This window comes from Gigantopelta aegis, chromosome 12 (assembly GCF_016097555.1).
Source record: "Gigantopelta aegis isolate Gae_Host chromosome 12, Gae_host_genome, whole genome shotgun sequence".
Lineage (NCBI taxonomy): Eukaryota > Metazoa > Mollusca > Gastropoda > Neomphalida > Peltospiridae > Gigantopelta > Gigantopelta aegis.
Window position 1 is genome coordinate 15796791 of NC_054710.1, and position 20100 is coordinate 15816890.

Consider the following 20100-nt stretch of genomic DNA (forward strand, 5'->3'; position numbering starts at 1 on the left):
GATGCGATGGGCCACAAGATCGATTGCCCTCAGTGGACTCTGGGTTTTTCTTCTTCTCTTTCCCAACCTGTTCTCCCGCGACTGGTACACAAACAGTCGTGAATATAACTGTTCGCTCTCTCTCTCTCTCTCTCTCTCTCTCTCTCTCTCTCTCTCTCTCTCTCTCTCTCTCTCTCTCGCTCGCTCTTGTTCTGTCTCTGTCTGTCTGTCTCTTTCTATCTCTCCTCCCTCTCTGTCTCTCTCTGTCTCTCTCTGTCTCTGTCTCTCTGTCTCTCTGTCTCTCTCTCTCTCTCTCTCAATCCCCTCCTCTCTGTCTCTCTTGTTCTCTCTTGTTCTCTCTGTCTCTCTCTCTCTCTCCCCCTTTCTTGTTCTCTCTGTCTCCCCTCCCTCTCTCTCTTGCCCTCTCTCTCTTGTTCTCTATGTCTCTCTGTCTGTGTGTGTGTGTGTGTGTGTGTGTGTGTGTGTTTATGTTTGTGTTTGTGTTTATAGTATACCGCTTGCTCCTTTATCGGTATGGCAGACATCAGGTTTCTGGTCTAAGGGTTTAACGTGCACATCCAGAGCAAGCTGCTGTAGCGCTCGCCTGTCATGGGCGCAGGTGTCAACCCATGCCGGCTCCTCCTTTGTTGCTCTCTATCAACACAATTTATAATCATGTTAGACACCAAGTGGCACGAGTTTAAAATGATCTGAGGTGTCGCTATTCAAATATTCCTTTCTTTCGTCGATCCCTGTCAAATAGAGGGGGTGCCACCAAATAATGGAGGAAGGTACGATTACCAAACTGTCGGAGTTCGGGTGTTTCCGTAAATTGAAAAGTGAGAATGATGACCTTTCGTCAGTTTCATATCTGTCGCTAAGAACGCCGTGGGTTTTTGAAAAAACATGCATATATGTATTTCATTGACGCGTCTCTGATTGGAAAGTTTAGTTATAGCGAAATAGAAAGATAAGATGTTGTGTTGTCTGCATAGTGTCAACTTTTAGTTTTGTTGCAAATCCGTTATCTTGTTGAACTTGAAGTGTTCAATTCAACTGGTTGGTTCAGGAATTCCTCCACTTTGGTTTGAATAAAAAAAGAGAGTAAAGTTTGTTTTGTTTGATGACATCTCTAGACTAGTCTAGAGCACATTGACTTATTAATCAACATCTATTGGATGTCAAATATTTGGTAATTTTGACATAGTCTTAGAGAGGAAACCTGCTACATTTTCCGAGCTAAGGAAGGTCTCTCTACACAGATGTCATCTGCCATTGAAACATGTTAAATTGCCCAACTTCGAACGAAGACTGACAATAGAACGGGTTCTCGTTGGCACTAACAACATACACCATTGCGAACATACATTATATAAGCATTTATTTTCACTCCAAAATTGAGAACATTTCCGTCTCAGTCGATGCACAATATTAAAAAATAACATGGGCAAAATACAGCCAGAAGGCTTGCCACTAAACATACATATTGTTTTAATTCTTCACCATTTACTAGAAGTGAATATGTGAACCATAACGTGTCACAATTAGGAACTATAGTGGACAGTGATGAATGAACTCTCACCCGGTAGTGATCTGTGTAGTGAGACCTAAGGGATCTTATATGCACCATCCAGACAGGATAACACATACCATGGCAGGTGCACTGTATCATCAGACTAGTCCGAATGGATGTAGAAAGAAAGTGTGGTTCTTTCTACATCTGGATAGTTACATACCCTATATATATATATATATATATATATATATATATATTAGCTGGTATTCAAAACTTGTAGCACCATGTTTCAACGGTTTCTCAACCAAAATAGTGCAGCAAATGGACATACAAACCAAAAATGTATAACCTACCATACTCACTGAATCCCTATTGAAATACTTGCGTCATTATTAACAAAATAAATCCCACACAACTTTCCCCACCATTTTAAATTTGCTATTAAACAGGGAAGCAACTCACAACCCTGCACATTAAGAAACGTATTGACTTAATGTGCGCTCTGCACTAGTTATCATCAGACATGCAGACCTTGCTATTAAAAAAATGAAGAAGAGTGATCAATTCCATCTCTAACTTGGGGAAAAGACGTAGTCCAGTGATAAAGCACTCACTTGATGCAGGGGGTAGGACATAGCTCAGTGGTACAGTGCTCACACAATGCGCGGTCGGTCTAGGATCGATCCCCGTCGGTGGGCCCATTGGGCTATTTCTCGTTCCTGCCAGTGCATCACGACTGGCATATCAAAGACCGTGGTATGTACTACCCTGTCTGGGATGGTGCATATAGAACATCCCTTGCTGATAATCGAAAAGAGTAGCCCATGAAGTGGCGACAGAGGTTTTTCTCTCTCAATATCTGTGTAGTCCTTAACCATACCGTATGTCTGAAGCCATATAACCGTAAATAAAATGTGTTGAGTGCGTCATTAAATAAAACATTTTTTTCTTTTTTTCTTTTTTTTCTTTGATGCGAGGTCGATTTGGGATCGATCCCGTTGGTAGGCCTATTGAACTATTTCTCATTCCAGCCAGTGCACCACGACTGGTATATCAGAGGATGTGGTATGACGTGCTTTCCTGTCTGTGAGATGGTGCATATAAAAGATCTCTTGCTACTGACTGGAAAATGTAGCAAGTTTTCTCGCAAAGACTATATATGTCAAAATTACCAACTCTTTGACATCAAATAGCCAATGATTAATAAATAAATGTGCTCTAGTGGTGTCGTTAACCCCCCCCCCCAAAAAAAAACCCCCTAATGTAACCAGGGTGTTTTGACTATCAAATGGACTACCAGATGTCTAAAGCTGGTAGTCCACTGGGCTACTATATATTAGTTTTACACGTCCAGTTACTCCCCAATCAACAAGTACATGTGTATATTTCACGGTATATTTCTCATGGTTTTAAAAAACCCTATTTAAATAAAAAAATTAATGGATTTTAATATATTCTCTAATTTTTTTTATGTATTAAAATTATGGGGCTACCAGATTTTATAACCTGGTAGCCCAGATGGCTACTTGTGAAAAACGTTAAGGTCAAGGCCTGCATGATTCTACAAGTACAACTAATGTAACATGTTCTGCAACTAGCTGGGTTAACTAAAACTTTGGCTTAAAGTGACATACCCTAGTTTTTAAACATTAAGTTATATTTTTGACTATTATGGCCGTTTTTGATAACTGAAATCATACTTTACTTAGATTTTATGGTTTATAATTATAAATTTCCATACATTCAAAGTGTTTTTGGTCATCCTGTTGGTTTTGATATCACAAACTGCATTTCTCATATTTTTAAAAACGCACGTGTGTCTGAGAAAAAACAGTTATGGAGTCGAGTATTAGTCCGTTTTTAGAGGGTATTTCACCATTTCGAAGTCACAGACTCATGTTTCACTCAATTGTAACTTTATCCAAATGTGTTACAGGTTTGTAGATAAACTAAACGTAGTGTTAATTTTCACGGGTTGAAACTAGGGTCTGTCCCTTTAAGTTCTACAACTTGTATAACATGTTCTAATGTCGACTGACCGGCCTTGGTGGCGTCGTGGTTAGGCCATCGGTCTACAGGCTGGTAGGTACTGGGTTCGGATCCCAGTCGAGGCATGGGATTTTTAATCGAGATACCGACTCCAAACCCTGAGTGAGTGCTCCGCAAGGCTCAATGGGTAGGTGTAAACCACTTGCACCGACCAGTGATCCATAACTGGTTCAACAAAGGCCATGGTTTGTGCTATCCTGCCTGTGGGAAGCGCAAATAAAAGATCCCTTGCTGCCTGTCGTAAAAAGAGTAGCCTATGTGGCGACAGCGGGTTTCCTCTAAAAACAGTGTCAGAATGACCATATGTTTGACGTCCAATAGCCGATGATAAGATAAAAAATCAATGTGCTCTAGCGGCGTCGTTAAATAAAACAAACTTTACTTTACTTTAATGTCGACTGAAGAGTAATACATGTACATAGAGGTTATTACCAGAGCATAATACATTATTTTTATTCCTAATATATGATATTGACGATACCGAAATACACGAGGGTAATAATCTCTTTATCATATAACCTCAAGCTTAATACAAATTGTTTTTGTAAACTGTACAGGTAACTTTAATTCCAGTCTGCCATTACTAGATATTCAAATGATGTAAGAATATGTGGCGCGGTGTATTTTTGAATGAAAATGACGTCAAACTCGAATGACGTCATTTTGGATGTCCTTACATCAAAATAAAGTTATGCCTAACGTTTTTTGTTTTCTGAATGCTGGACAGCTTTCAGTATCAAATTGCCATTGAAATGTTTTAATTTGATGACTATGAATGCATACATCAATCATGGAGTGTCACCCAAGTACGTTTGCTTAAATATCAATAAACCTAGTTAAAAAATTCTTAAAGTATGTGATCTAAAAAATATCACATACTTTGATTGCACTGAAAATGTCAGATATTATATGATAAAATGCAATGGACTAAAGTGATAAGAAATTCTATTTTGTTACAGATGGCTTCAAAGAAAGATTCAAAGCTGAATGAAGCGTTGTTGAAAACACGAGTCAAAGAGGTACAGTGAATTATCTTAATTCTAAAATTTGACTTGACACCCATGGCTTTGAAATTGGGAAATTTAGCGTCGTTTTACCAAAATTAGGATTTGAAAAACATCTTATTAAGCCACGTTAGAATTTAAAAAGTAATACTATATATATGTATATACATGTACTTGTGTTTATTCAAATAAATAGATCTACTGTGCATTACAAAATGTTATCGGGGAGGGAAAGTTTGTCAAGTGAATGAGATTTACATTCAGATTGGGAATTTTTTACTACAAAATTGGGAATAAAAAACGACATAGCCTCTGTAGAATGGTGGGGAATGGTGCCTATTATCGGAGTATAGAAACATAGGTGATAAAACCCTGCAATAAAAAAAAGTTGGGCAATGATTATTTGCTATTTACATTATTAGTATATTACCATATTCAACACTGTTGGTTAATCTGACTGTTTGGCATGAATGTGACCTGTGGTCTCCTTTCAATGGTTAGGATTAGAGTCAGTCTTTAGAGACTTTGATATAGAGGGGTACGGGTCAACTTTTTCCAAATTAAAAAAAAAATTAATTTAGCAAATTGGGATCTTGTATGTATTATTATGTATTATTATTATCTCGGCATAAAAGGTTATTTTGTTCAATGACACCACTAGAGCACATTGATTTATTAATCATCGGCTATTGGATGTCAGACATTTGGTCAATTTGACACATAGTTTTAAAGAGGAAACCTGCTCAATTTTTTTCATTAGTAGCAAGAGATCTTTTATATACAGCATTCCTCAGACAGGAAAGCACATACCATGGCCTTTGATATACTAGTTGTGGTGCACTGGCAGGAATGAGAAATACCCCAATGGGCCCACTGACGGGGATCAATCCTAAACCGACCGTGCATAAAGCAAGTGCTTTACCACTGGGCTACATCTAGCATTGTTGTGACATCATAGCTTACGACTGTTTATGATATTGTAGCGCTAAGAATGGTTAAAAAGTAAATCTCTAACCAGGACTGTACATACACCCTTTAATGTACAAATCATAGTGAAATGGTTAGGACAGAAAAAAAACCTGAGTCTACTTATAGCAGTTGATCCTGTGACCTACTGTACCTCAGACAAGTGTTCTATCTACCACTGAGCTACATCCCGCTCTTTTCAGTTGGGGGAGGCGGGTTTAGCTCAGTTGGTTGAGTGCTCGCTTGGAGATGCTTGCTTTGCAAGATTGAATCATCTCAGTGGATCTATTCCAACTGAATGGTTTTTTTTATTGTTCCAACCAGTGCACCACAACTGTTCAAAGGCCATGGTATGTGCTTTCCTGTCTGTGGGAAAGTGCATATAAAAGATGCCTTGATGCATTAGGAAAAATATAATGGGTTTCCTTTGATGACTACGTGTTAGAATTATCAAATGTTTGACATCCAATAGCCGATGATTGACTAATCAATCGGTGGCAGATCCATTAAATCCATTTATAGGGGGCCCCAATGACTTGAGGCGGAATGCCAAGGGAACTTCAGGGGAGGTTTGGAGGGGGACTGCAAAAAAACTAAAATTAATATATAATAAAATTATAACTTTCGTCAAATTTAAGGGGGGGGGGTCCCGGGCCCCTGGGGCCCCCCTTAGATCCGCCTCTGTCAATGTGCTTTAGTGGTGTTGTTAAACAATCAAACTCTTTTCAGCTGGAAGATGAGGTGGCCAGTTTGAAGAAGAGGCTCGATGACTTGAGGAAGGCTAAAAGTACGACAGTTCTCAAACGAGAAAGGGAGGTTATTCAAGTCGGAACTCCGTTCAGCAGACGGTAAACGTCAGACCAAATGTTACGGCTTTGTTCACAATCCACTGTAAACACCAGTTATTAAAGAGATTTCAGGCGCGTGTGCAGGGGGTGACAGGGCTCGAAACGGCCTGTGGCCAGGTCGCCAAGTGCGACCAGTGTCCTGTTTGGGTGACTTGAATATTAAAAAATAATGGCATTAGTCGCCCAAATAATACTATTATTTGAGCGATCTACTTTAGATCTATAGCATATGAGCCACTATTAATATATGTATTGCATCTATTTATTCCATATTAAAATCGTGCTCCTGGTTCGTTTACCATAATTTGCCATCATCCATTATTTTTGAGGCCACCATATTTTTTGGCAAATTTCAAGCACTGGGTGGATTTTGCGGATCAAATGCCCCGCTCCCCCAGCTCAAGTAACATTTCTTTTGTTTTCTTCAATAATTTTTTTCTGGGGAAGTTATTCAAGTGGGGACGCCATTCCGCAGACGGTAAACGTCAGACCAAATGTTATGGCTTAGTTCAAAATCCACTGTAAATGCCAATTATTAAAGAAATTGACATGGTTTTAGGTGTGTGTGCAGAGGTGGGTTTTGGGAGTCAAATCCCACCACCTGTTCAAGCAATTTTTTTATATACATTTTCCAGGAGAGCATGTACATAAAACAAACATGAAAAGGTGCTAAAATAATCCTGGAACACCAGTGTAGCATTTATGGGCTACAGAGTGAGGTCATGGGCGGTCTATAAATAGCAGGGTCACCGGGACACATCTACTGCACCGAATCAACAGACAAAGAATTCGTTTTGGATATGTGGGAGGGTGCCTACATTTATCATCATCATCATTTCCTGTCATGCCTAGTGACATTTAGGGCAGCGATGAAGTTCCTCCACGCCGGTCGATCCCTTGCCAATCTCTCGATGGTGCCCCAACTGTGTCCTGTCTCCTTCATCTCTATTTCCACTGTTCGGGGCCATGTTGTTTTCGGACGTCTTCTCTTTCTTTTCCCTTCAGGGGTCCAGCGCACTGCAGTTCTAGAAGGAAGGAAATGTTTTATTTAATGACACACTCAACACATTTTATTTACGGTTATATGGCGTCAGACATAGGTTAAGGACCACACAGATATTGAGAGAGGAAACCCGCTATCGCCACTTCATGGGCTATTCTTTTCGATTAGCAGCAAGGGATCTTTTATATGCACCATCCCATAGACAGCCTAGCACATACCACAGCCATTGATATAACAGTCATGGTGCACTGGCTGGAACAAGAAATGGCCCAATGGGCCCAATGATGGGGATCGATCCCACACCGACCGCACATCAAGCGAGTGCTGTACCACTGGGCTTTGTCCCGCCCCCTTGCAGTTCTGGTGATAGATGTGTCTTCTTTTCGGAGCACCGGCGTCATGGTTAGGCCATCAGTCAACATGCTGGTAGGTACTGGGTTCGGATCCCAGTCGAGGCATGGGATTTTAAATCCAGATACCGACTCCAAACCCTGAGTGAGTGCTCTGCAATGCTCAATGGGTAGGTGTAAACCACTTGCACCGACCAGTGATCCAAAGGCCATGGTTTGTGCTATGCTGCCTGTGGGAAGCGCAAATAAAAGATCCCTTGCTGCTAATTGGAAAGAGTAGCCCATGAAGTGGCGACAGCGGGTTTCCTCTCAAAATCTGTGTGGTCCTTAACCATATGTTTGACGTCATATAATCGTAAATAAAATGTGTTGAGTGCACGTTAAATAAAACATTTCTTTCTTTCTTTCTTTTTTTCATTTTCGGAGCACATGGCCAATCCACTTCCACCGTCTTCTGGTGATGATGGTTCTCATGCTTTCCTCATTGGTCTCTTCCAGTACTTGCTCAGCCTACAATTTTAAAATGTTTATTTACTGCTGACAAAAAAAATGTTTACAGTGAAACCTCACAAAATCGGACCCTCTGTAAACCAGAATTCCCCCAAAACCGGATGTTTTTCATGGTCCTTTTAAAAAAAATCAGTACAGAAATAACCTCTCTAAAGTGGATACCTCTTAAAACCAGACATTTTACTTGGTCTCAAGGGTGTCCGGTTTAGAGGGGTTTCACTGTAGTATATTTAAGATTACGAAAAGCTTCGTTGGTGAGAAACACATTTTGCTACGTAATTCACAGTGTTCACAAAAACAAATAGCTTTGAATGCTTGGGTGCGCCAATACACTGTGTGTGTGTGTATATATTTACAAGAGGACTCTTGCTAGAAACTGTTAAATTAATTTATCCTATAACTTAGTCATGATATCCATGTCATAAACGTATGTGGTAATTTAGTTTATTATCCACATGGTTCAACATAACCGAGTTAATAATAACCATACGAAGCAAACGTGTAATAACAAGTGTACTGGCGTAATTTTGGGAAGCGACGTCATAACATGACATTGCTTCTCTAGTCCTAGCTCAGACTGGGCAGTTGAAACATGATGTCATTTCGTCATCTCCTTCTAGTTGTGGCTGAAACATTTTGAGTTGGGTCTTGTTATAGATAAAGAAAACAACAATAATAATATGGATAATAAAGAGATTATTACACTTTCCTGTGAGTCGTACTGATTTTACGAAACTCGAGTCAGGATTCATGTATTACCATCGCTCTCGCTCTGGCAATACAAAAATCCTGACACTAGTTTCGTAAAATCAGTATGATACACACAAGCTTGTTTAATAATCTCTATGTATTAACCTGGTTAATAATGGTATGCAAATTTAGAGGTATATGCAAATTTCCAAGGTCTTTAGGTAATAATGTGTTGCTGACAATGAGACCTGTATACTTGAACGTAATGTTTTCATAAGATTTAGTTAAAATGCGTGATGTCAAACTAATTTGTGCTAATCGTGATGATGTCATATTACCGATGGAGATGACTATACATGTAGCACTGTAATTGACTAAATATCGAATGAAAATGTTACTTACTTACTTATGCCCATCGTCTCTTCTGGGACATAGGCTTAAGTAAGTGTTGTAGGATAAATAGAATTCAACCTCGTTTAGTCAGTCGGTATTTGCCTCTGCAGAGCCTCGACAAATACCAATTAACGTAGACTCGGTTGATATTTTCCATATTAAAAAACACTCATGACGGATCCTGTCTCTCTGTATATACAGCTTTGATCTCTACAATCTTCAGATATTTAGAATTATTTACAATAGACAAAAGTGTTTTAGATGGGACAAAAAAACAGAGCCCATTGCATAAAATGATCGGGTGTTCGTTTCAGAGACTCTAAGACAAAGTTGTCGGATACGAAGTCGGTTAAAGATGACAGTGACTGGGAGAAAGAGATTGCAGCACTGCGAAACAAATTCGCTACCGAAATGGAGCAAGTTAAACAACAGATGTCAAAGGTATATTTAACAATCGGTGAGGCAAAAAGGATGCAGGGGTGTGTGTGTACACTCCTTCAAACTTATTATAGTAACCTATTATATACCAGTGGCAGATCTTGAAAATCCATTTGGTGGGGGGTGGGGGGTGGGGGGGGCAGGACGTAAACCAGTGGTAAAGCGTTCGCTCGATGTGCGGTGGGTCAAGGATCGATCTCCGTCAGTGGACCCATTGGGCTATTTCTCGTTACAGCCAATGCTCCACAACTGGTGTAACAAAGGCCGTGGTATGTACTATCCTGTCTGTGGGATGGTGCATATTAAAGATCCCTTGCTCCTAATCGAACAGAGTAGTCCGTGAAGTAGCGAGAGCGGGTTTCCTCTCTCAGTATCTGTGTGGTTCTTAACCATATGTCTGACACCATATAACCGTAAATAAAATGTGCTGAGTGTGTCGTTAAATGAAACATTTCCATCATTTCCTTTATATGCTTGTTAATTAGGAAAATAAAAAATGTTCAGCAATAAAAGCAACTTTTTGATGTTTATTATGTTTAAAGTTTGTTTTGTTTAACGACACCACTAAAGCACATTGACATATTAATCATCGGCTATTGGATGTCAAATATTTGGTAATTATGACATATAATCATATAGAGGGCACCGGCTACATTTTTCCATAAGTACAGGGGTGGGAATTCTCCTTGGATCAGCTGTTTTCCTCTCATGGAAAATTGCGTTTCCTCGCATTTTAATCGGCCTTTCATCCAAAATGTGTCAGTTGGCACAGATTTTAGCCTAGGATTTCAAGAATTTCCGAGACCCCTCTAGATTTCCTCCTTTTTACAGTTGACCAATTCCCACCCCGATTAGTAGCAAGGAGTCTTTTATATGCACCATCCCTCGGACACTATAGCATATACCACAGCCTTTGACATACCAGTTGTGGTGCACTGGTTGGAACGAGAAATAGCCCTGTGGACCCACTGATGGGGTGAATTCATTATGAGTGTTGTCGGTATGCAAAAATAAGTTTTCATAATGCTAATACAGTTTTCAGGTTGAATCATTATGTAGTAATTAACCCCCACCCACCCCAAAAAAAACAAAACCCAAAACAACCCAGTTGGGTATGCCCATGTAACTTTAATTAGAACTTTAGTAACATTACCGCCAGTGCACCACGATTGTTATATCAAAGACCGTGGTATGTGCTTTCCTGTCTGTGATGGTGCATATAAGAGATCCCTTGCTACTAATGGAAAAATGTAGCGGGCTTCCTCTCTAAGACTATATCTCAAAATTACCAAATGTTTGACATCCAATAGGCAATGATTAATTAATCAATGTGCACTAGTGGTGTCATTAAACAACTTTATTTATTTCATTATGTAATAAATAAAAAAACCAGTTTGGTATAATTTTGATTAGGACTTGAGTAATGTTTTTTCAACCTCCACAGGATGGTGCTTGTACTCACGAGGAGGAAATCACACAGCTGAGACAAGATATGGCGGAACTGACCAATGAGAATCTGGCTCTGAGGATTGAAAACAGTCAGCTGAGTGACCAAGTCGACTCCCTCAGACTGGAACTGAGCGTCAAGGAGGCACACTGGTGTGAAACGGAGGAGAAACTAGCAAATAAGGTTCCCAACTGGTTTTTCACACCTTTTGTTTAGCTCGAGTCACCTCCAGCCCCACCTCTTCTTGATAATAATACATGGGTTAAGGCTAGAGGAAAGAAAGACATGTTTTATTTAGCGACGTTCTCAACACATTTTATGTACGGTTATATGGTGTCGGACATATGGTTAAGGACCACACAGATATTGAGAGAGGAAACCCGCTGTTGCCACTTCATGGGCTACTCTTTCCGATTAACAGCAGGGGATCTTTTATATGCACCATCCCACAGACAGGGTAGTACATACCACGACCTTTGATATATCAGTCGTGGTGCACTGGCTGGAACGAGAAATAGCCCAATGGGCCCACCGACAGATTTAGGAAAAAAATTTGTATTTTAGACACAGTAGCTTGCAATCATTTGGTTGTCGAAGATTGACATAGCATTATGTAGAGTTTTCTCCAGCCTTACCCGACATATCAGTATTAATAACGGGGAGGGCTTGAGGTGACTCGAGCTAACCTTTTGGTGAGATAAGTAGGTGCAAATTTAAACAGGAACTCAAGGGTCTAGAGTCTCCACAAGTCCAAAATATTGGACAGTCGATGTAGCTGGGTTGCATGCCCAGGACAGATGTGCTTGAACCTTAATTGGATATAAGCACGTAAATAAGTTACAAACAACCAACCAACTAGGGCCTCCACGAGTCCAAAATATTGGACAGTCGATGTAGCTGGGTTGCATGCCCAGGACAGATGTGCTTGAACCTTAATTGGATATAAGCACGAGTTACAAACAAACCAACTAGGGGCCTCCACAAGTCCAAAATATTGGACAGTCGATGTAGCTGGGTTGCATGCCCAGGACAGATGTGCTTGAACCTTAATTGGATATAAGCACGTAAATAAGTTACAAACAACCAACCAACTAGGGTCTCCACAAGTCCAAAATATTGGACAGTCGATGTAGCTGGGTTGCATGCCCAGGACAGATGTGCTTGAACCTTAATTGGATATAAGCACGTAAATAAGTTACAAACAACCAACCAACTAGGGCCTCCACGAGTCCAAAATATTGGACAGTCGATGTAGCTGGGTTGCATGCCCAGGACAGATGTGCTTGAACCTTAATTGGATATAAGCACGTAAATAAGTTACAAACAACCAACCAACTAGGGCCTCCACGAGTCCAAAATATGGGACTCGAGTACTCGAGGGTCAAACTCCACCCAGACCCGAGTACCCGACACTAACACTAGATGATGATGTTAAGGAATAAAGTAAAATAGCATTATGCATCTTAATTCCAGCAAGGGCACAGGAAGTAGCCCAGTGGTACAGCGCTCGCTTGATGCACGGTTGGTCTGGGATCGATCCCCGTCGGTGGGCCCATTGGGCTATTTCTCGTTCCAACCAGTGCCCCGCGACTGGTATTTCAAAGTCTGTGGTATTTGTTATCCTGTCTGTGGGATGGTGCATATAAATGATCTCTTGCTGCTAATCGAAAAGAGTAGCCCATGAAGTGGCGACAACGGGTTTCCTCTCTCAATATCTGTGTGGACCGTAACCATATGTCCGACGCCATATATCCATAAATAAAATGTGTTGAGTGCATTGTTAAATAAAATATTTCCCTCCTTCCTTATTTCCAGCGCTGAACATGGATGCCAAGTCATGTCATTGTATTGCATTGCACACAGTCTCTCATAGCCCCATAATGTGACTAGCTGCAAGCATATGGCAAAAGGACAAAATTTAATTTTTTTTTAAATGAAAGCACTATTCCTTGCACAGGTACTCTAGTCCTAAGAACGGACTCGAGCCTTGTTAGACTTGGACCATGCCCGAGTACTCGAATATTCGTGGATACCCTACAAGGTTCCCCTCCCTTCCCCGACACACACACACTATTTTTTGGTCAAGCAATTAATTTTGTGTTTGTGGAGTTTTGTTTATCAATGCCACTGAACTAATTTACATTAATGTTATGCCTTGGACCTAAATAAATCCTATATCTGCATCTATTTAAAAACATTCTTGCTCCAACCAGTGAACCACGACTGGTACATCAAAGGCCGTGGTATGTGTTATCCTGTCTGTGGTATGGTGCATATAAATGATCCCTTGTTTCTAATCGAAAGAGTAGCCCATGAAGTGGCGACAGATGGTTTCCTCTCTCAATATCTGTGTGGTCCTTAACCGTATGTCTGACGCCATATAACCGTAAATAAAATGTGTTGAGTGCGTCGTTAAATAAAACACTTCCTTCCTTTCTTCCTTTTTTTAGCTCGAGTCACCTCCAATCCTACCTCTTATTGATAGTAATATGTGGGTTAAGGCTAGAGGAAACTATGTAATGGTTTGGCAAAACTCGACAACCAAATGGTTGCAAGCTACAATGTTTAAAATACACATTTTTTCCTAAATCTGATGCCACAGAGCTTTAGGTTGATTATTCTCAAGTCCATTCATGACATTAAACTTACACGTTGTCCACCAGTACCAACGGTACATGAAGAAAAACGTGACGCCCCTATGGAAAATGAACCTGCCCCTATGGAAAATGAACCTGCGCCTATGGAAAATGAACCTGCCCCTATGGAAAATGAACCTGCACCTATGGAAAATGAACCTGCGCTGTACTTTCTTGTGGTGACGTATACGTCGTTAAATAAAACATTTCCTTCCTTCTTTTCTTTTCAACATTACCTGTCCTGAAATAAGTGTAGCCCAGTGGTAAAGCGCATGCAAGATGCGCGGTCGGTCTGGGATCGATTCCCGTCAGTGGACCCATTGGGCTATTTCTCGTTCCAGCCAGTGCACCACGACTGGTATATGAAAGGCTGTGGTATGTACTACCCTGTCTATGGGATGGTGCATATTAAAGATCCCTTGCTGCTGAGTGCGTCGTTAAATAAAACATTTCTTTCTTTCTTTCTTTCCTAAGTTCACCAAACCCTATTATCTTGTTCTTCCTTCACCCCTCCCCTCTCAAAGTTTGTGTAGATGTTTGTATTTATAATTATGTTTGGCTTTTTTCTCAGTTGAAGATTTCGTGGCAGGAGCAGTACAAAGAATGGATGGAGAGAACAGAGGCAAAAATTGAGGAACTGCAGCAAACGAATGCCATGCTGTATGTACAGGGAGGATTCAGGGAGGGTGTTTTAGGGATGTACTGCTGTATGTACAGGGAGGATTCAGGGAGGTGGTATGAGTGATGCACTGCTGTATGTACAGGGAGGATTCAGGGAGGGTTATGTGAGGGATGCACTGCTGTATGTACAGGGAGAATTCAGGGAGGGTTGTGTGAGGGATGCACTGCTGTATGTACAGGGAGGATTTTGGGAGGGGGTGTGAGGGATGCGATGCTGTATGTATCGGGAGGATTCAGGGATTGGGTGTGAGGGATGCACTGCTGTATATTTACTGGGAGGATTCATGGAAGGTACATTGCTGTATGTATAGGGAGGGGATGCACTGCTGTATGGACAGGGAGGATTCAGGGAGGAGGTGAAGGGAACATGTTAATTAAAGAATTACAAAACATGAATGAACTGTTGTATGTACAGGAACTGTACCTGCCCCCCTCCCCTCCAAATCATATTTGCCCCCTGCCCCACAACACAAAAGATGTTTGGACCTGTTGATTTAATTAAAATGTAAAAACAAAACATATAAATATTTTTTAATAACCGGTAATTGTTTTTTTTCTTGTGTTTTTTTTCAGTCGTCAATATTTGAAGAATCAGAGACCAATGGGATCGGACCCAACGGGCTGAAGGGCTAAACGTACTGGTCACAACTGATAACAATGACTGTGATAGACACAAGAGTACCCACTGATATTTTAGCAGGAAAAAACTTTTAGAAGCCAAAACGAATATCTGTGATATTTTAACAAGAAAATCACTTTTGGAAAAAATATCCAAACAAACATCTGTGATATTTTAAGAGTAGAAATCTCCCGAAAAAGCCAAAACGAATATCTGTGATATTGTAACAAGAAAAACACTCATGAAAAAAGTACCCAACACAAACATCTGTGATATTTTAACAGAAGAAATCTCCTAAAAAGCCAAAACGAATATCTGTGATATTGTAACAAGAAAAACACTCATGAAAAAAGTACCCAACACAAACATCTGTGATATTTTAACAGAAGAAATCTCCTAAAACGCCAAAACGAACATCTGTGATGTTGTAACAAGAAAAACACTCATGAAAAAAGTATCTAAAACAAACATCTCTGATATTTTAACAGAAGTCTTAAAAACCAAAGCAAAAAAACGGATATTTTAATGGAAGAAAACTCTTGATATTTTATTTTATTTTTATCTATTGCCTAGTGCTAGAAACTCCCAAATCTGACAGTTACACCAAAGATACTGTTGTAATTCAAAAAGCACTCACATTAATTAATTAAAAAAAATAGTGTTTATTAGTAGGCATATTAAGGGACCGAAGATGATTTTTTAGTTCTGTTTCTGCCTATTATATAGCTTACTGTAGTGCGTTTAGCCGCCTACATTAGTGCAGTTTTTGCCTATTGTCCTTTCCACAGGGAATTCCTGGAAATTAATACTATGGAATTTACCACAGATTATTTATTTCTGAGCCGACTGTTTTCTAAATTCAGGGACGTGAGAGCTACGCGGAAACATAAATGCGCTTTTCCATTTCATCTAAAAAAAACGAAAAACCCCAATCCTGATGCGAAAAAAAGAAAAAATGAAAGTAGTATCGCACAAAGTAGTATTCGAGCTAGTACATTCCTTTGGCTGGATTTTGTCAGCTTCATTGTGATTGGCCAGTTTTGTCCAATCCAGGATATGCTATTTAAAAGCCTTTGTTCCGACTTGGGAAGAAAGAAGGTGAGCAGTAAGCGTTTTTGTTCCAGCACATCTCACATCCCTGTAAATTGTACCCAAATCTTCTTACGTCAAACCGAACTAAAATTATTTATGTCACTAATGATAGGTTTAGCACTGAAACATACACAGTGACATAACAAAAGAAGCGATATCTCCTAGGATAATGTTGCAGGAGATATCGCAAATTATAGTGCTAGCGATATCTCCTACAAAAGACTTTAAAGGGACATTCCCGAGTTTGCTGCATTGTAAGATGTTTCTCTTAAAGGGACATTCCCGAGTTTGCTGCATTGTAAGATGTTTCTCTTAAAGGGACATTCCCGAGTTTGCTGCATTGTAAGATGTTTCTCTTAAAGGGACATTCCCGAGTTTGCTGCATTGTAAGATGTTTCTCTTAAAGGGACATTCCCGAGTTTGCTGCATTGTAAGATGTTTCTCTTAAAGGGACATTCCCGAGTTTACTGCATTGTAAGATGTTTCTCTTAAAGGGACATTCCCGAGTTTGCTGCATTGTAAGATGTTTCTCTTAAAGGGACATTCCCGAGTTTGCTGCATTGTAAGATGTTTTCGACTAATAAAATATTTCTACGATTAAACATACATATTAAATATATTTTCTTGTTTAGAATATCAGTGTCTGTATATTCAATGTGTTTTTGGTCGTCTTAATATTTGTAGGAAGCCCAAACTGGAGTTTGCCTTTAAATAATTTCGTACGTACGAAAAAATCGTTTTTCGAAAATAAAATGAAATTTAACCTAGCACAAATATTAGGACGATCAGAAACACGTTTAATATACAGTCACTAATATTTTATGCAGAAAAATATATTTGATATGTAATTACAATCGTTAAAAAGTCTCTGTCGGTCGATAACATCTTAAACATTGCAGCAAACTCAGGAATGTCTCTTTAATGGATGATAAAATCCAGTACTATTCCACATTGACAGGAAAATGTGTGTGATGAGGATTAGACAATTTTACACATGGATGTGGACTTAAAATTACAAAATGTTAACGGGGAATTAAAAAAAAATAGTTTTTGCATCACATATTTGTTTAACAATCCATATTTGTTTTTGTTAACTTTATGAGAGGTAGAAATTTTATAATTTTAAGTATTTGTATGTTGTTAACTTTATAACAGATTGGTAGACTGCATCACTAGTTAGTAATTTGGAAGAAAACACATTTTAAACTATGGTTTGTTTTGTTTAACGACACCACTAGAGCACGTTGATTTATTAATCATCGGCTGTTGCATGTCAGACATTTGGTAATTTTTACATATAGTCAAAACATATACATGTAGTCAAAACGTTTCAAACGTAACTAAAAAGAGATGGTGAAACGACGTTTCCCGAAATGACGTCATTTTTGATAAGCGTTTACACTGGGGAAGCCGCATTAAGTTATGATGTCACTTCACAAAATTACGTCATTTGTTGTGCACGTGAAATCATTATGACACATGTGGGTCATACTGGTTATATTTTCCTGAATATCTGGAACTACATGGATAATAATTATTTTTATGAATCCACACTTTCAAGTGCATTCTGCAACTTTCCCGCAGTTAATGTTTTTTCAACGAGACTGCCAAATTAAGTATAATATAGTAACATGTATATTTTTTAATGCAAATTTTTTTTTTAAATGGCAAGGAATATTTAGAAAACCCATTTAGCCAGTAAATTGGATTGCTGGCATTAAGCATGATACTTGTGATAAATATAATAAAATCTGTTGTAACAGATTTAGTATTCGACAATACATTACTATCACTAGCATTTGGCTATATCTCGCTCCAGCCAGTGCACCACGATTGGTACATCAAAGGCCGTGGTATGTGCTATCGTGTCTATGGGATGGTGCATATAAAAGATACCTTGCTGCTAATCGAAAAGAGTAGCCCATGAAGTGATGACAGCGGGTTTCCTCCCTCAATATCTCTCTGGTTCTTAACCATATGTCCGACACCGTATAACTGTAAATAAAATGTGTCGAGTGCGTTGTTAAATAAATAATTTCCTTCCTTTATTAAATGGTGCAATTGTGTGGCCTTGTTGTGAAAAGTGGTACTGTATCTGTTTACTATGTACAACACTGTATCTGTTTACTATGTACAACACTGTATCTGTTTATTATGTACAAGTTTAGTCATTGTGGGTGCAAATCCCTGACCTAAATGCACTAAAAATGAAAAGAAAGAAGTTTGTTTTGTTTAACGACACCACTAGAGCACATTGATTAATTAGTTATCGGCTATTGGATGTCAAACATGGGCCATTTTGACATAGAGATGATTAATTAAACCTGCCTGACCTAAATGCACTGACCTAAATGCACTAAAAAGAAAAGAAAGAAGTTTGTTTTGTTTAACGACACCACTAGAGCACATTGATTAATTAGTCATTGGCTATTGGATGTCAAACATGGGCCATTTTGACATAGAGATGAAACCTGCCTGACCTAAATGCACTAAAACAGAAAAGAAAGAAGTTTGTTTTGTTTAACGACACCACTAGAGCACATTGATTAATTAATCATCGGCTATTGGATGTCAAACATGGGTCATTTTGACATAGAGATGAAACCTGCCTGACCTAAATGCACTAAAAAAGAAAAGGAAGTTTGTTTTGTTTAACTAAACCACTAGAGCACATTGATTAATTAATCATCGGCTACTGGATGTCGAACATTTGGCAATTCTGACTCGTCATCAGAAGAAACCCGCTACATTTTTTCCCATTACTAGCAAGGGATCTTTTATATGCACCATCCCACAGACAGGATAGCACAATCCACAGCCTTGGATATACCAGTCATGATGCACTGGCTGGAACAAGAAATAGCCAATGGGCCCACCAATGGCTATGGGATTAGAGATTTAAAAAATTTACTAGGCACAATTAACTTTACTAGCCCTACTTTATACTTTAAAGTTAATACAATTTTACTAAATAATAATAAAAATCAGATATGTCGCTTAAAGAGAGAGATAGCTTAAACATTGTGGGTAGTGGTGGGGGGACAGGATATTCATATTTATAAAATAGACAACTGCAGCATTTGACCCAAACATTTCACTAGCAATCGGGCATGGCAATACCGGTAGTTATTTACTAGCCCAACATTGAATATCACTAGCCATGGGAGTGGGGCTACCATAATCTAGAAGCCCTGGACTATACAACTGATCAATGAATGAATGAATAAATGTTTAACGGCACGAAAAATACATTGGCTATTGGGTGTCAAACTATGGTAATGCAAACAAATAAAGTGATGATCAACATCAATATAAAAATTCAAGATTTAAATAAAAACACCTTGTAAAGAACTGTGCAAAAATACAAATATCACAGATAGATACTGACTTTTACTCCGAAGAAAACAAGGGGATTTGTGCTGTATTGGCCATTCTCAAAGAGAATGTTACACCCCTGCACCACGCTGAGGTTACAGCACGCGCAGGGGTCAACTGATCAAAACAAATAACAAATCAAAAAGAAGAAAACAACCTTTGTAGTTTTAATATCTTTTTATTTCAGTTCTGTAACAAAAATAATAAAATAGTTTTCTACAAATAGCAAAAATATACCATTAGTGAACACTTAACAAAACCCACAAGTCGAGGGTACTGAGGGTCAAATTAAGAGGGGAGGGGTGACTTGAGGATGAAAATGTAAGTTTTTTGGTTCTCCTCTAAATTATTAATGATCACAACTTGGCTTGTGTCCTCACCCCGTTACTAGGGACACCATTACTAAAACTAAATTATTGGTTTTGAGGAGGGGGGGGGGGGGGAGGGGGGATATAAGCTTAGAAAGGCGAACCCTCGCCACCCTCACACAACAAAATAACCCTA

At 39.2% G+C, this 20100-nt stretch overlaps 1 protein-coding gene across 3 annotated transcripts; it reads left to right on the plus strand.

Moving 5' to 3' along the window:
• Positions 1-806: 806 nt before the first annotated feature.
• On the plus strand, positions 807-16407 carry LOC121386492 (A-kinase anchor protein 9-like). 3 transcript variants are annotated; one of them, XM_041517405.1, is made up of 7 exons: positions 807-867; positions 4504-4563; positions 6244-6362; positions 9623-9749; positions 11191-11376; positions 14401-14489; positions 15084-16407. In XM_041517405.1, the coding sequence occupies exons 2-7, from the start codon at positions 4504-4506 to the stop codon at positions 15133-15135; spliced, it is 633 nt and encodes a 210-aa protein (XP_041373339.1). In that variant the 5' UTR covers positions 807-867; the 3' UTR covers positions 15136-16407. The 3 variants fall into 3 exon arrangements, with proteins under 3 accessions (XP_041373339.1, XP_041373340.1, XP_041373342.1); XM_041517406.1 differs by having other exon boundaries at positions 839-1088; XM_041517408.1 differs by having other exon boundaries at positions 839-1083.
• The last annotated feature ends 3693 nt before the right edge of the window (positions 16408-20100 follow it).

Bases quoted from the DNA above. Each gene is read 5' to 3' on its own strand.
- LOC121386492 (XM_041517405.1), top strand. From the start codon at position 4,504: ATGGCTTCAAAGAAAGATTCAAAGCTGAATGAAGCGTTGTTGAAAACA. The intron at 4,564-6,243 runs GTACAGTGAATT...AACTCTTTTCAG, and splicing joins TGAAAACACGAGTCAAAGAG to CTGGAAGATGAGGTGGCCAG. The intron at 6,363-9,622 runs GTAAACGTCAGA...TGTTCGTTTCAG, and splicing joins GGAACTCCGTTCAGCAGACG to AGACTCTAAGACAAAGTTGT.